This window comes from Carassius auratus, chromosome 17, assembly GCF_003368295.1.
Source record: "Carassius auratus strain Wakin chromosome 17, ASM336829v1, whole genome shotgun sequence".
NCBI lineage: Eukaryota > Metazoa > Chordata > Actinopteri > Cypriniformes > Cyprinidae > Carassius > Carassius auratus.
In genome coordinates, this window is record NC_039259.1 from 17810280 (window position 1) to 17826283 (window position 16004).

The 16004-nt window shown below is 37.9% G+C and overlaps 1 protein-coding gene across 7 annotated transcripts in view; it reads left to right on the top strand.

The window, feature by feature from the left end:
- LOC113117461 (NHS-like protein 1) overlaps positions 1-14765 on the top strand; it is a 46400-nt gene extending 31635 nt beyond the window's left edge. For 2 of the 7 annotated variants that reach the window (XM_026286150.1, XM_026286154.1), the window contains exons 3-8: positions 3279-3406; positions 4583-4769; positions 5821-5952; positions 6622-9789; positions 10476-10599; positions 12517-14763. In XM_026286150.1, coding sequence (XP_026141935.1) covers positions 3279-3406; positions 4583-4769; positions 5821-5952; positions 6622-9789; positions 10476-10599; positions 12517-13117 — 4340 coding nt within the window. In that variant the 3' untranslated portion in view covers positions 13118-14763. Of the gene's footprint in view, positions 1-3278; positions 3407-3735; positions 3950-4582; positions 4770-5820; positions 5953-6621; positions 9790-10475; positions 10600-12516 lie in introns of those variants that run through there. The other 5 variants (XM_026286153.1, XM_026286156.1, XM_026286151.1 and 2 more) reach the window with 5 other exon arrangements.
- The last annotated feature ends 1239 nt before the right edge of the window (positions 14766-16004 follow it).

Here is a 16004-nt window from a genome sequence, read left to right on the forward strand (position 1 = left end):
GGCAGAGCATTTTGACAGTACACTGCCTGATACAAATGTTATAAACCTGCTTCAACTCTAGACCTCAGAGGTCCATATTGACTGCTAATACCGTTTTATTTTCCACTACATATAATAATCTGCACTGGTTGATTTACTTGTTGCATAGCGCAGGTTTTTCTAAAGTAGTATAATCTTTCATCAAAATGTTACCTGCCTGATGGTGATCTCCAGAAAAACATGTTGGCAGCTAATTAATCAGGCCTAAAATCATGTATTGTGTACCTTCCATTAACTTAGTTGTTATGAACTGTTGATATGAATCAAAATGTTAATAATAAACATAATATGAATCACAATGAAAACCAGTGTTTTAGACTACTCTAATACAGGATTTCAAAAATCTTCAAAATCTTATAGCCATAAAATGTTAACGTAATAAATGTTTTGACAATAGTAACAATACAATGGCAGCATTAGTAGGGATACATTGATATCTTCAAAGATGTACAGTACTTGCCCCTCAGCATCCAAGTATGGACCAGAGGGTCGGCTTTCAAATGCAATCTCACTGCAAAACAAAAAAAAAAATTATTTCACAGGAGCATAGACCACAAATTGTCTCTAATATACTGGAAGCAAATGCATGTCCTCTCCGTGATTTTGGAGAGATGCTTGACATAGTCGTTTAAAATAAGAGACAATAACCAAATTTTTCCCATTAAGTGGCACCATACCCATTAGCACGTAATGTCTATATCCATTAGTTCCACTTAATGAAGTAATTGGATTGTGAATAATGTTTCTTGTCGACTTTACACTCTCTATGTTTCTGAATCTTCTACGTTTTTTGGTTCATGTTACCTCGCATCAATATACTCTCCACAGGGATTTTTAAAATATGCTGCTGCTGCTGCACTCGGGTATATTATCCTATAACAGGCGGACAACATCACTTCCCTTTGTATCTGGAAACCAGATACATTTTACTTTCAGGGCTCTTCTCTCATTTGACCTTACTATTGCCTAAATAACTAGTCCTCTGAGGTGTTCTGGAATGCTAATGTACTTGTGCATGTTTGTGAGTTGTCTTGGCTCCAGCGGGGACAGCAGGTGGCACACCAAATGTCTGTTTTTCCCTTTTTCCCAGTGAGCATTGGCAGGGTCATGGCTGTTGTCTGTCTGTTATAATTGTGAATTAAATATATGTATATTTGCATTCATCAACCACCCCCATCACAGCTTCTGAATGTTCTTCTCCTCCTCTGTGACAACAGTCATTTGTACTGAATGGTTCCTTTGCACCAATCAGACACTATCATCCATTGATACCCTCATGTCATTCCAAACCTGTAAAACATTCTTGCTTACAATGAAGATGAAAACAAAAGGAGATGTTTTGTTAGATGTTCATATGACAGAAGAAATTCTTGTATTGACTTAAAAGTGAATAAATTATGACAGAATTTACATTTTTGACCGATCTATTACTTTAACCCCTTCTTAGATGGTAGACGAAGCTGCTTTTAGAAACATGAAGTAATTGTTATGGACACTATGTTGCCTGCAATAAGATGAGAAATGAGAGGTAAAGTGAAAGTTTTGAAGTTAAGTCCTCTTAACTCCTAAGGATTATACTCTCTCTCTTTAATTCTTTGTCTATCCTTCACTCTTTGAGCTACTAACATTATAAACTGTTTTAGCCTCTACTCACTGATCACAGCTCAAAATGCACAGCTAATTATAATTATTGACTTATTTTAAGCCTCCTTAATCATACCCACACTGTTATATACGCTAATAATGTGCTTCTCATAAAACACAGCAAGAGAAACACAGCTTACTTCTGGGTAAAGTGATGTGTTTTATAATTCATGTATTTTAAATGAACCTCTTGTCTCTGTCCAGCATTTGTGTGAGAAATATTAATATACATTAAGAATGCAGGCTAAGCTGTTCCTTCTTGCATTATACGTTGTTTGCAGGCTTGCTGATTTTGCAGGTTTGTGCAGGTCTGAAGTTTACTCATCACCTGGTCAGTGCACAATATACATATAAGATTATTACCATCCTCTATGCATTATTAATATCTTTGTAAGACTATGTGTGTGTGTGTATATATATATATATATATATATATATATATATATATATATATATATATATATATATATTTACAGTATGTAGTGCCTAAAGTTGATTTTTTTTTTTAATAAAAAATAATAATGATCAGTTTATATCCTGAAAGTAAAGCGAATGTAGGACTCAAGATTTGCTCTGCTTACATTTTATAGATTATAACACAGTAACCAGCTGAGATATTGTGCAGTTTGTGCAAACTGCAAGCTACGCTGCATAAGGCGCCGTGTCTTATCATGTGCTACTGCAGGAAGATTAGTGATTACATTGAGCTCTGCATAAAGACAGAAGAGAGAGAGCGAGAAAGGGAGAGAGAGAATAGCTAATAGCGTTTCTCAGCAGGCGCTCATTATGAAGGTGCCAGAGGAGGTGATCAGCTGAAATAAATGAATAATGTCAGCGGCATTAGGTGGAGGTGGAGACCCCAACTCTGCAGGCCATCCATAACCCAACAGTCAGTTATGACATATTCAGGTTGAACTCCTACAGTACTTCTAAAGTCCTACAGTAAAAACAGACACTACTCTTTTATTTGGCTGGAGCTCTTAGTGACATAAATATCTCTCTATCTATCTATCTATCTATCTATCTATCTATCTATCTATCTATCTATCTATGTGTCTATGTGTCTATTTATCTATCCATTGTTCTGCCATACTTTTGCTAGAGCATAAGTTCACAGTCTATCATTCTCCTTTCACCTTTCTGGACTGAGGGCAAAAGGACACTGTGGCTCTGCAGTTGTTAAGTAATTTTCTGAGTGTTATACAAGAGTCCTCAGCCTTTATGTGAAATCTTCTTTCCATTGTTCTCAAAAACAGTTATGCATTTCATTTATTTAAATTCTGCTGATGACTAGTCCTTCACCTTACAGAACATGTGCACTGCAGCTGTTTTTTCTAAGAAATATGCTTTTTTTTTTTTTTACTTTTATTGCTTCATTTAGTTTTCCACAGGGTGATTTTTGTCTGAAGGAAATAAATATTTGATTTTATTGCCTCTATTATTTAAAAAAAATATCAGTTTGAGCTGCTTGTGCACAACAAGCATGAATTAATGTTTAAATTCTTGCTATAGGACTGCGATATGTTTAATAGTCTTTACAGACTCATTAACACTACAAATTGTTAATGACTGGATGGTTATGTTTACCTCTCCAGAGTGTGACAAGCTCAGGAAAGATGGATTCCGTAGTTCCCAGTACTACTCCCAAACCCCTGCCTTCTCTGCAACCAGCCTTTGTGAAAATGTGCACCTGGATGAGGAGAAGACAGAGAAGAAAAAGAAGGTAAACCTAACCTTAGACACAAATTTAATCACAGTCCTTCCCTTTACATTAACATGCATGCTGCTGCTAGAAAAACAACTTTATTTAGTTTGGCTATGCAGTATGGCATGCCATTTATAATCAGTTTCACCGTTTTATCACCAAAATCCTGTCATTGAAAATATTTTTGGTTATGTAGTCCAATAATTAATGAACTGTTGTATTGTATTATAATGAGAGCTAATGTATGCTCATATGTGCATGAAACAGACAAAGGCCCATTTTTCTCCTAAATACTCAACTTGAAGACATGATTCGGGTCACTTGTTCTGCACTGCCCCCTAGTGGCTGTTTGCGTGCTATCTGTTTAGTCCAGCACTGCAATAAATATTTATTCCACATTCTGTAATCCTAAATAAAGGTAATGTCTCACTTCACTTGGTCATGTTTTGTTCTTTTATTTACAATTTTGTCTTTCCTCCCACCAAGCGGTTTAAAGTCCTAGACTGCCTATCTCAGTCTTGCCTCTCTCTCTGCTGTCATTTGAGATCTTGGAACAGAAAGGTACCGCTCTCACTGCAGTTGCTAGTCAGTGGTAGCGCTGTGCTTTGTGAAAGGTGGCTTCAGATCCTAATAAGTCCTTATAGCACCTTCATATACAACCGAACCTACTAGTGCAAGTCACCCGCCGTGAGCGTCTTTTCACCTCAAAGACCTAGTGCCATTGAGTATGGTAAATTACACAAATTAGACATTAATACATAATTAGATGGTGTATTTCCCTCAAGCAGTCTTGCAAATTTATACTAACTGGTTATGCAAAGCAGGACAAAAGAATCAAAGTTGTCTCTTTGCCAAATTTTTTTAAAAATAAATAAAAGAGTATCGAGACACATTATGGTTGAATACACTGACTGTAACACTGATCTCAAATTAACATGAATAATTTAGACTGTAGCTCTCCTCCATTCAGGGCTCCCCTGGGCTTATTGCTCAGAGAAATATTTCAGTCACACGACGTTACTGGAGGGAAATGCACTTCAAGAGTCTTTTTTACTTTGCTCTTTTTGGAAAGCACTCGACTGATAAACAATAAAAATGACCAAATATCAGACAATACCTATCTCTGGGCATTGGCTAGGCTATCATTCACCGAAGCCTGACCTCATTAAATCAGTCTGTTTGTGTTGTGCGCAGGATTCAGAGTCACCTAATGAAGAGGAGAAGCTTGTGTACTCGATGCCTCCTCAGACCCCTCTGCTGGAACATGACATGGACATCCAGAGAAGCTGGACCAGCTGTTTGCCGTTGCCCACTCCCGAGGAGAAGATGAAACTGCAGGCCCAGTCGGTGGCCACTGATATCATTCCCATCAACATTACAGGTACATCCATCGTTAAATAATCAAATATAATTTGTAATAATATGTTTTTAGTGAGGTGTTCTTAACTATTCCATTGATAATCACATATCTTTTCAGTAAACAGTTGTTTTGTACAGTTGGATAATAATAATTTGAATAAGACCAATATTAAAACACGGGCCATTAGATGTTTGTCATGGGGCAGCAGTGGCTCAGTGGTTCATGTAGGTTGTCTACAAACCGGAAGGTTGGTGGTTCGATCCCCGGCTCCACCTGACCAAGTGTTGAGGTGTCCTTGAGCAAGACACCTAACCCCAGCTGCTCCCGACGAGCTGGATGGCGCCTTGTATGGCAGACACCGCTGTCGGTGTGTGAATGAGTGAGTGGATGGGTGAATGTGAGGCAAAATTGTAAAGCGCTTTGGATGGCCATGTGGTCTGTTGAAAGCGCTATATAAATGCAGTCCATTTACCATTTACCATGTTATAATAATTAAAATGAGATTAATTTGAGATCTGATAAAGATTACGTTTAACAGTGTTACCATTATTAAACTATAAGTGTGAGCATAAGATGATGTCAAAGGTAATCTAACAGTAAAAATAGGGAAAATTAGCCAATACTCACACACACACACACACACACATATATATATATATATATATATATATATATATATATATATATATATATATATATATATATATATATATATATATATATATAAATAAGAGCTGTCAAATGATTAATCGCTATTAATCGCATCCAAAATAAAAGTTTGTAAATTACATGTGTGTATACTGTGTATATTTTTTAAGTATATATAAATACACACACATTGTATATATTTTCAAAATATTAACATGTATATACATTAATATATTTATATTCTTATATTTTATTTAATATAGTGTATACATTGAATATACTGTATAAACAAAATGTTTCTTAAATATATACATGCCTGTTTGTATTTATTTATACATAATATACACCGTATACACGCACATATATTATGTAAACAAAAACTTTATTTGTTTTATTTTATATACTTCTGTTGTTACATCTTTAGGTGAGAACTTTGATCGTCAGGCCAGTTTCCGTCGCTCTGCAGCAAATACTGATACCATAATACGAAGACCCAAGAGGGTGCAAAGAAGAAAGACAATAACAGGAGTTCCTGACAACATCCAGACTGAACTAGGTGTGATTCCTATTCATTGTTGCAATCCTATACAGTACACTGCACCATTCTCAAACAATGTAAAGGGTGCACTCACTCACTTTATTAGAAGTTTTATACATGTAGGAATGAATGTTCCTTTAACAAAAATTATGTCCCCAAACCAAAAATTTGTCCAGTCATATCAGTAATCTTAATAAAAGCTGTTATATTTTACATTGAATGTCACCTCCTAGAGGCTGGCATCCCCAATTGTTGGACATTTTCACTTTTGGAAATGCATTAATCTGTCTGCCAGTATAGAATTTGTGCTATGGCATTGGTACTTAAAGTTTTCTTTTTCAACATGATTCTGTGTTTATGTCACTAGATGTTAGTGTGGTCCAAGATGTCATGTTAACACAAAATAAATATAAAATTATTGAATGCATCTTTAAGTACATGTTGGAACCTTAAATTATATATATTATATATATATTAAATTATATATATATAATGAATTATCACTGATTTTAGTGAATTATTATTTATTTTACTAATTAATATTTATATTATACTATATCCTGTATATTAAATAACAATTTCTAACTACAATAATTTAATTTATATATATGTATATGTATTAATAAAGACAATCAAGTGTAAACATACACCATATATCTGTAATTCTCATTCCTTATTTTCTTACAGCAAATAAAGAACAAGATGACAGAATTCACTCTATGTGTATGGCAGATCAGTACTCCACCCTCAGTCGAGTGGGAAGCGTAAACTCCACCCTGAGATGCTTAAACACCCGTGACTCCAGCTGCCAAACAGAAGAGGTGAAGATTGTTCCTCCCTCAGTACGCAGAATCAGAGCACAGAGAGGCCACGGAATTGCTGCCCAAATGGCCAGTGTCTCCTCCTCAAGCAGCATTTCCACCATGAGTGACTGTAATGATATTAGTTACACTCAGCTTAATGACAGTGATCAGAGCTTTCACAGTTTGCCACGCCAAGGTTCTCACATCGCGCATCAGCACTGTGAACCAAAGTACACCAGCTCCCCCTACAGGATAAATTCTGGCTCTACAAGCTCCTTGTCCTACCAGTTTGACATGCAGCATGGTTCTTCATCATCACTGCATATGCTGTCCGATTCCAGAAGCAGTACATTAAACAGCTCCAAACTTGCTGAAAATCCAAATGACCAAGGCTCTGATCAAAATAATAGCCCAAGCTTGTTCATTCTCAGTGGTGCACTACAGAACTCCATTCTTTACGGACACAAAAGAACAGAGGATAACCAGATGCAATCACCTCAGTCTTCAGCCCAGTTGTTTAGTACTGCTGATGCCTCATTGTCGGCTGTCTCCTCATGCTATGAATCCACAACCTCCCTCTGTACAGGCTTCCATACAGAGACGGAGTCCCAGTGCAGCACACTTGATGGCAGAAACTGTGGCAGTCGTAACTGTGTCCGCAGGGATTCCAACTTCTCGGAGAGCAGCAATCAAAGCTGCAGCACTCTAACCACTGACCAGTGGATGTATGACGTTTCTCCAAAAGACAAGGTCACCTCAAGCTGCTCCTCATCTGTCAGTGAGGAACATTCTACCAGCATGATGGACTCAAACTCATTGTTTTCTGTTGACAATGAAGGATTCTACAGCTCCATGCACCTGGACTCCGGTTTGAAGTCGCATAGTCATGGCTCCATCAATAAAGCGGGAGATGCAAGGCACAGTTTGTATGAGTGCAAGGACCACCACAGTCAAGGGGATCGTGCAAGTCTGCACAGCAACCGCTCCTTGACTCGCAGCATTTCCCTGCGGAAAGCCAAAAAGCCCCCACTCCCACCAGCGAGGACTGATTCCTTAAGGCGCAAACCTCAGAGGAAGACTCACCACAATGGTTCGGTCCTTAGTGAGCAGCTGATTTCTAGTCTCCAGCAATCCTTAGAGCTTAACCTAAAAACTTGCTCTGAACAGGCACCCTGCAATGGGTTTGAAGACCCTTGGGTACTCCGACCCAGAAGCCAGAGCACCATAAGTGCAGCAAGCAGTGGGATGTCTGCACCAGCTGCTGTTTGTCCGGTCACACCTACACACAGTGATAGCAGCAGTCAGCGCTCAGAATACGCAGAGTCCTGGGACTTCTACATGGATTACCAAGGTCCACGGTCTGACCAGGGTCTCTCCTCCCAAATCAGAATATCTGCAAGCACTGAGGAGAATCAAGTAATCATGGGCAACGCAGCCTACAACATCGGATTCCCATCGTCCCACTGCAACAGTAGTGGGATTCAGTCAAAACTGGCCTCATCACCTGACAAGGTTCATCGCCTGACATCACCATCAAGTGGTTATTCAAGTCAGTCCAACACTCCGACTGCAGGCACTCCAGTTACTTCTCTAATAAGAGCAAAATCACCTGCAGGGAAGCTGAAACCAAAAGTGCCTGAAAGAAAGTCCTCCCTGCGGTCTTCTGTGTCTTCCTCCTCTACATCCTTGTCCTCCAACACCTCAGATTCCATCAGAAACATACCACTACCTCCACCTCTACCTGACATGACCATTACATCATGTGAATCACCCAGCCCTGCTTCTTGCTCTCCGACAGCAGCCATGGTAAACTCAACCCCACCTCTTCCTTTTCTACCCGACTTATCCTCTGACTTGGAAGAGAGACATAATTTACTTTCAGATTCATCCAAGACATCTGAAAAGTTTGACACTATTGATTTCCCCCCTCCCCCACCAAAGATCTCTGAATCTCTGTCAAGCAACGGAGGTATAAATAGTCCTCCACCTCCTTCACCTCTTCCACCGAAACTTTCACCGTGCATTCTATCTCCCCCTCCTCCTCCTCCTCCTCCTCCTCCACCATTACTTGAGATGGGTCTTCAAACAGCAGGCATTTTGAACACAGAGAGTTGTCCTACATTTAAGAAGGCTGTGGAAATTGAAAAAGCACTTAACATCAACCACACTGAAGAGCAAGAGAAGACTCAGAGACCAATAATCACTGCCCAAGCTCTTCAGATGGTGCAGCTAAGACCTGTCAAGCTCATGCAAATAGAAGATATTTTTACAGCAGCCAGTTTTGATGATTTTGATGACCAAGCAAATAACCATTTTAAAACAAACTTAGGAAAGTCTCTGGAAAGTGACACTACAGATCAAACATGGACTGCTTTCTGTGTTGGTCAGTCAGAAAATGGTATGAATGCATCTCAACACGAATATTTAGTTAACAAATTTCTACAAGATTTCCCTGAGGCATCAACTGGTTCTTTACCTCCTGGCCCAGATGAACGTGTCAGGAATACTGGCCAGAATGTTTTAGTGCACCTCTCTGAGACATCTCCAGTTTTATCTTCCCATGAGCTTCTGCAATGCACAAACTCCTCAGTTTCTTCTCAAAGTTCTCAGCTAAAACAGAAGCCTCCTATATCACCTAAGAAACCCAGTCTTTCCCTTATTATACCACCCATTATGCATCCTCCTGTCTCTCATGGACTCAAACTTCAAAAGGTTCATGGAGTGCAAGAAATTCTTGAGTCAGGGCAACTGAATGGCACATCCTCGACAAATGCAGTTAATATGCAAGCAATTCCTTTGGACCTAGAGGTTGAGGAAGAGAGTGACTCAGACTCTTCAACCCCTGTGGTCAAAGGCAGACAGTCTCTCAGCAGTGAGTTGTCATCAAGCAGTCTGCAAGACCTGCAACTCTCTGATCTCATTCTTCATGAGCATGACCTCGGCCTGAGTGATAAGGACTTTGGGCTCTGTGATGATAAAAGTACATCAGATGATGGTTCAAGCAGCAGCTCGGGATCCATCAGCTTTAAAGAGGACGACCATGAGGAAAATGGTAAGGGCTTCTATTATTACTTGCCTAAAAGAAAGAAAGTTTCTGTGTATGGAGGATCACTTTAGTGTGTCAAACAATGATTGTGCCATTTGATCATGCATTTAAATTCATTATCAGCGTTGGATCCATCTGCAAAGCTGCATTTTTGTTGCATGAATTACTAAATAATATTATGTTTATTAGGTTATATGTTCTGTATTATACAGCCTCAATGATCTTGATCATCTTTCTTCTGAAAAGTTTAATTAAATTGTTTTAATATAATTATATCAACACCCCTCCAACCCTCACATGTATCCCCCTTTGTGAGTGAAGCAGAGTGGATGCTCTTCATTACCACCCACACAGGTCCTGCTTTACGTGCTACAGGAATGACTAGAACTCTATGATTCCATTTATCCATTACATAACTATTTACCCTTGAATCAGCTAAGAAAGTTGAATGAGAGCCCTTGAGTCTGTGATGGTTAGCGGGCTTATACTATAATATTCTCAGCAGAGCTCACTAAAGTGCAGTTATTGCACAACAGCAGGACTACCAAAGGAGTGTGAATAATTTAAGGAGCAGAAAATGTCTTTTGCAGCATGGGTTTTATGCCTTTCTGATTTTCAGTCAGTGTAGGCGCAGTCTCCATTGTTTCTTCTCACTTTGAGAGGTAAGCTGAGTGTTTATGTGTGGGTTGTAGGTGCCGTGTTTGACTCGAGCACTGAAAGTGCATCTAGTATTAATGCTAACGGAGAGGCTGTGGGGGAGATGGTGACGCCTGTTCGTCCCCGTACTACAGAGGACCTCTTTGCTGCAATTCATAGGTAATGTTATGTTTTCCTCTATTTAGCCAGTAGAGCCTGCATTATGCATACAAGTAAAATGTTATTTGGATAAATATGAGCATAAAACTGCTGTAGGCTGTGCTTGAAAAGGAAATGTAGTTTAAAAGTTTTGATGGATCGTAATATGGATAATTTACTTGTAAATGGATAATTTAGTTCCTCTTGCACTACTCAATATGAATCAGTTATATATATTTGCATTAAAAAGCATTGTATTACATTTGTATTGACCTGTAAAAACACCTGACATAATTTATTCAGGAAAGCTCAGAATATTTAATCCTCACAATTTTTTTTTGTGCCAATTCATTTTAATGTGATTAGTTACCAGATCATCAAAATAACTTTGTTTTGTCTAATAAACAGGATTGAGAAAAATGTAGATTCTCAGAACTGACTAATAATTACAGGAAGAGGATTTAATTATATCTTTTCCCCACATATTAGCCAAATTTAGACATCAAATAGATTTATTTTTTTATTTATGCCACAGAAAATCAGAAAATAAAAATACTGAATATAGTGTGTATATATGGGTTTATGGGTTATTCATACGGAAAAAACGAATGCATTATTAAAAATTAAAGTCAACTCTATGTACACTTATATTATTACATTTTATTCAGCTTTAATACTTTAATTTATTTTCATGCACACAACCATGATGATAATAGATGAATAATAGATCATAATAGATGAATCAGTCTGTGAAGCTATTCATTCTTTCATCAGAATCACTAATAATAATAATAATAATAATAATACTTAATAATAAAAATATATATTTTTAAGAAATAATATACTAATATAGATATTTTCAATTTACACAAACACATTTTTTTTTTATTTGGCTGATGCAAAGTTCTATAGAATGCATTTTAGTATTTCTTTGAATTGAATTATTAATGACCCATGTATTTTGGATGGTCTGGACAAATTTTATGATTCCGACTTTTATTACAAGCTGGGATCTTTTAATCATTCAATTTGATTGTTATTAGAGTTTTGTCATGTTTTCATGCATTTGTGTTGAATTGTTTGTCTAAACGTGTCATCTGGAGCAGTCTGCACAGACAGAACATGAACATCAAATTACAGGTGTGGATTGGACTGGCAAGTAATCAAGCCCTTGGCTGCTGTTGTCTATTTGTAGTTTGGCTAGAGTCAGATTACACCCATAATTTAGTAGCTCCTTTACAAGAATTGATCAATCTCTTTTTTTTTTTTTTTGCCCTCTCTAATCCCCAAGCTCTGCTTCACAGTGTTTGTATTGTGGTGTCACACCTTTTGTTAGGTTACGATTGAATGTATTTCAACCAACCTGAAAGTAAGCAAACAGAGCTGGGTAGATTATTCTGGTATGACTGTCATAGTGTTGTAGGACAGAACTAAAAAGCACATGATGCAGTGTTATTCTTAGAAGTTTTGTCATTATTAATTTGTGTGAATCAAAGTTTAATGCCTAGAAAGAGCTAACATCCAAGTGCTCAGATTAAACAACTTTAAGGGAACATGATGTTCTGAATCTTAAGGAAGCAGGGTGGTATTATTTAAGGAATTATTTAAATGCAAATTTACTGTTACCTCAACTTTAACCGTAACTCCTACAAGATAATACAAGCAATAAAGTACTAAAAGTAGTAGTATTTAGTTATCTGTTATCAGATAACCATCCCTTCAAAATGATATTTTCCAACATTTTTATCCAAGTAGACTGTGGCATCTGTTTACAGTCCTGAAACAAATGACAGATGCACTTTCACTTATTTATAGATTTTAAAAAAGCTACACATGGAATTTCTACACTCATGGTACCAACAACATCAACAGCAAGACATGCAGTAACCATGCCAAAGTCTTACCTGAGAACCTGTCCTGCTGTCTGTTAATCCACAGGTCAAAGAGGAAGGTACTGGGCCGTGGCGACTCTGAAGAGGAACGCTGCCGTAACTTCCTCCCGTCCCCACCTGTCACTCCAACAGGCTCTAGCCCCAGCCTAACATCATTGCCACGTCAGACCGGCTCCATTCAGCGCAATCTGCGGCGCTCATCCACGAGCAATGACAGTTTTAAAGCTCTGCTTCTGAAGAAGGGCAGCCGCTCAGAATCCGGCTTCCGCATGTCAGCCACTGAGATTCTCAAATGCACAGACCCCCGTTTTCAGAGGGCTAATTCAGAGCATGCACAATCTGACACACTGTGCACCTCTCCGACAAGCAGCAGGAGAGCATATGAAGAGTGGGCACGTACAGAGGGAGCCTTGCCCCGTCTTACCACTGGACTAACAACCCTAAAATATGGGCGTTCACGCACACCACCGTCTGCAGCCAGCAGCCGGTACAACAGCCGTAGTCGCATTCCCAGTGGACCAATGACTGCCATCTGCGAAAGAGAAGGAGAGATGGCCGAGTCTACAGACTGCTGCATTAGCTCTGAGAGTCATTTTGCCCTGCCCATTTCCTCCAGCAGCACGGTCTGCGCTCAAGGCAGCACTTAGGGCTGTCAACTCAAACCTAACTTGTAAAAGATAGCTGTCCATTCAATATGAAGACCACAGAGGTCTAAACTCTAAAGACTGGAAGGCCATGCTTGTGCTGGCCAATAGCAGTCCCCAAGGAATAAGGGAGACGGGGGAATGGGGGAAGTACTGTAAACTGTAGTTTTGCTCTTATGAGAGTGAAAGCTTTATCTTTCATAAAACATTAGTGTTCTAAAAAAAATGGAAAATAACAGAGGGTTACTGGTTTGTTGAATCGAATGTTCTTAGCTTGCTGTATGCAGGTTAATGAGGAAAGGTATGTTTCCTTCTTGGTGGTAAGTTGAGGGAAGAATGAATGGAAGCAGAATGTCTTTGAGGGATTTTGTTTCGATTGGTCCATGCTGATGTGTTTCTGTCTCTGTGACAATGGAAGACTCGACCAAAGTGAGCACTTAAAGTCTGAATTCACAGAATCCACATCCAGATCACATTCGTGGAAGAGGTGGCATTAAAGAAGTATTGGCATTATCAAGCATGTTAAGTTTGAAGGGTGGCACATGACTGTTAACGGTGAAGTTGCTAAAGAATGAGTGTGGTGATTAAATTGAATTCTAAGAAGTGTTTAGAGACTGATTTAAAATATGTATATTTTACACACCTTTCCATTCTTCATTTATTTTCAGCTGTGTCCAACAATCTTCAGTTAGAGCAACGAGAGAGATGGGACTCTAAACAGAAAGTTATTCAGTTAGTGCAAGCCAATTCAAACTAACTAAATAGAATTGTATCTGTTTACATTTAGACAATAATAATACTTCACTATACTCGAACAATGTAAATAATCCAGCCTTTACAAACCATTCTGTTTCATTTATAGAAACTAAAAGTGTCTGTTTAGGTCTTTTTATTCTTCAAAAGCTTGAGAAATTCCTTGCTTTTGTCTGTCTCACATTTACCCGATATGTCAATTTGTACATTTTTACATTTCTTATTTCCAAAGGGAGGTACTGTTTAGTCTATTTACTAGTACTGAACACCAGCAGAATGGTCATAGAGAAATGGTAAAAGGCATAGATTGCAAGTGTTTCTGTGAAAGAAATAAAATGTGGCATTTATCATAAAAAAAACACTTGTTCTCTGTGAAATATATGCATATTATTTCCGATCTACTTCTTCAGTGCTTTATATTACAGTAGTGACTAAGGTAGGATGACACACACTCCACTGACGTCATTTAGGTAATCACATCTGATTGCTGTTATCCTTGCTGAGATACACAGAGCACAGACAAGGCCAAGTTCTTGCCTGGCCAAACACAGTCTGCATTCTGCTCCAGCAAAAAAAAAAAAAAAAATACACATTGCTGCATTGATCTCAAAACTTGAGTACATCTGGGCTGTTGGCAAGTGATGCAAAGAAACCACAGACATGTGATCTCTTACGCAATTAAATCTGTTTTTAGATGAAAAACCCTGAGACAAGAGTGATCCCTTATGTTGTTGGATGCGGGAGCAAATGAATCAGGGGTATTTGATACATTTTAGCAGACATTTTTATTAGTAGCAAAGGAGATTTAACATTGCTAAAAACACAACTGTATTGCTATACATACTGTACATATTTGCACACCTGAGTTTTCAGGCTGACAAGGCCCTATACTAACAGGTAAGTTATTATACTTTACTAACTTTAATTTGACAAACTGAGAATTTTAGGTAGCTTTAAAACCACTAAATTCAACAGTGTGATTATCAATTTTTATTTTATTCTAAAGTTAATTATTTCCGGTAGGATTTCTTAATAGGTAATGATGCCTTTGGGCCCTTGAGAAGGCTCAGTTTTTGAGGTAAAACTTACCCACTAGGCCAAACCAAATCATTTCTGTGAAACATTTTAAATGTTATAATATATATAAAACGTATAAAATATTATAAAACATTTTATTTTACATTCATAAATATTGTTTTTATATTTAACATTTGGTTCAGGCTTACATGGGAAGATTTAAATCTGGTTCTCATACATGTTTTAAATAACTGTCTTCTTTAAAAATGTATGCTACGGCCAGGTTTTAAGTTTAATTGTATTTTAAGTAAAAACATCTCTTTAAGGGACCCAGTTTCACAGAATGCGACATATCTTACAGTGCTGCCCACTAATATTGGCATACTACTTAGTAAATATGAGCAAAGGAGGTTGTGAAAATAAAATCTGCATTGTTTATCCTTTTGATCTTTCATTTAACAAATTTACACAATTCTAACCTTTCACTGAAGTAAAACAATGGAAAGAGGGGAGAAACTCAAATTATGAAATTAATGTTTTTCTCCAGTTCACGTTAGCCATGGTTATTGGCACCCAATTATTGCAAAGTCCTGTTCCCAGAATTACAGCTCTGAGTTTTCTCCTATAATGCCTGATAAGTTTGGAGAACACCTGACAAGAGAGCAGAGACCTTTCCTTTATTCAGAGTCTCCCCAGATTCTCAGGTCCATGGAAGATCCAACCATGGTCAATTATAAGATTTCTAACAGAGGCAGTCAGGCTTAGATTTTTTTTATCTGTTGGTATTTGATAGGATCCAAGATGACATGCATTGGAGCAAGATTTCATGGAGCTCCGGCAGAAAAATAGGCCCAAAATAAAAAAGATCCAGCAGTATACGTATAACTGTGGGCATGGGCTACTTTTTATTTATTTGCTGCCAGAAAGGGCTTTTTTATATTTCATCTGACCATAGAAGCCAGTCCTATTTGAAGTTTCAGTCGTGTCTGACAACTGAATGTGCTGGAGTTTGTTTTTGGTTGAACCAGGAGTTCCAAACATACATTTTGTGTTTTGCAAAGTTTGCTGCTTAGCTGTTCATGGGGTCCATTCACATTGTTTCTAGATTATTGATCAAAAT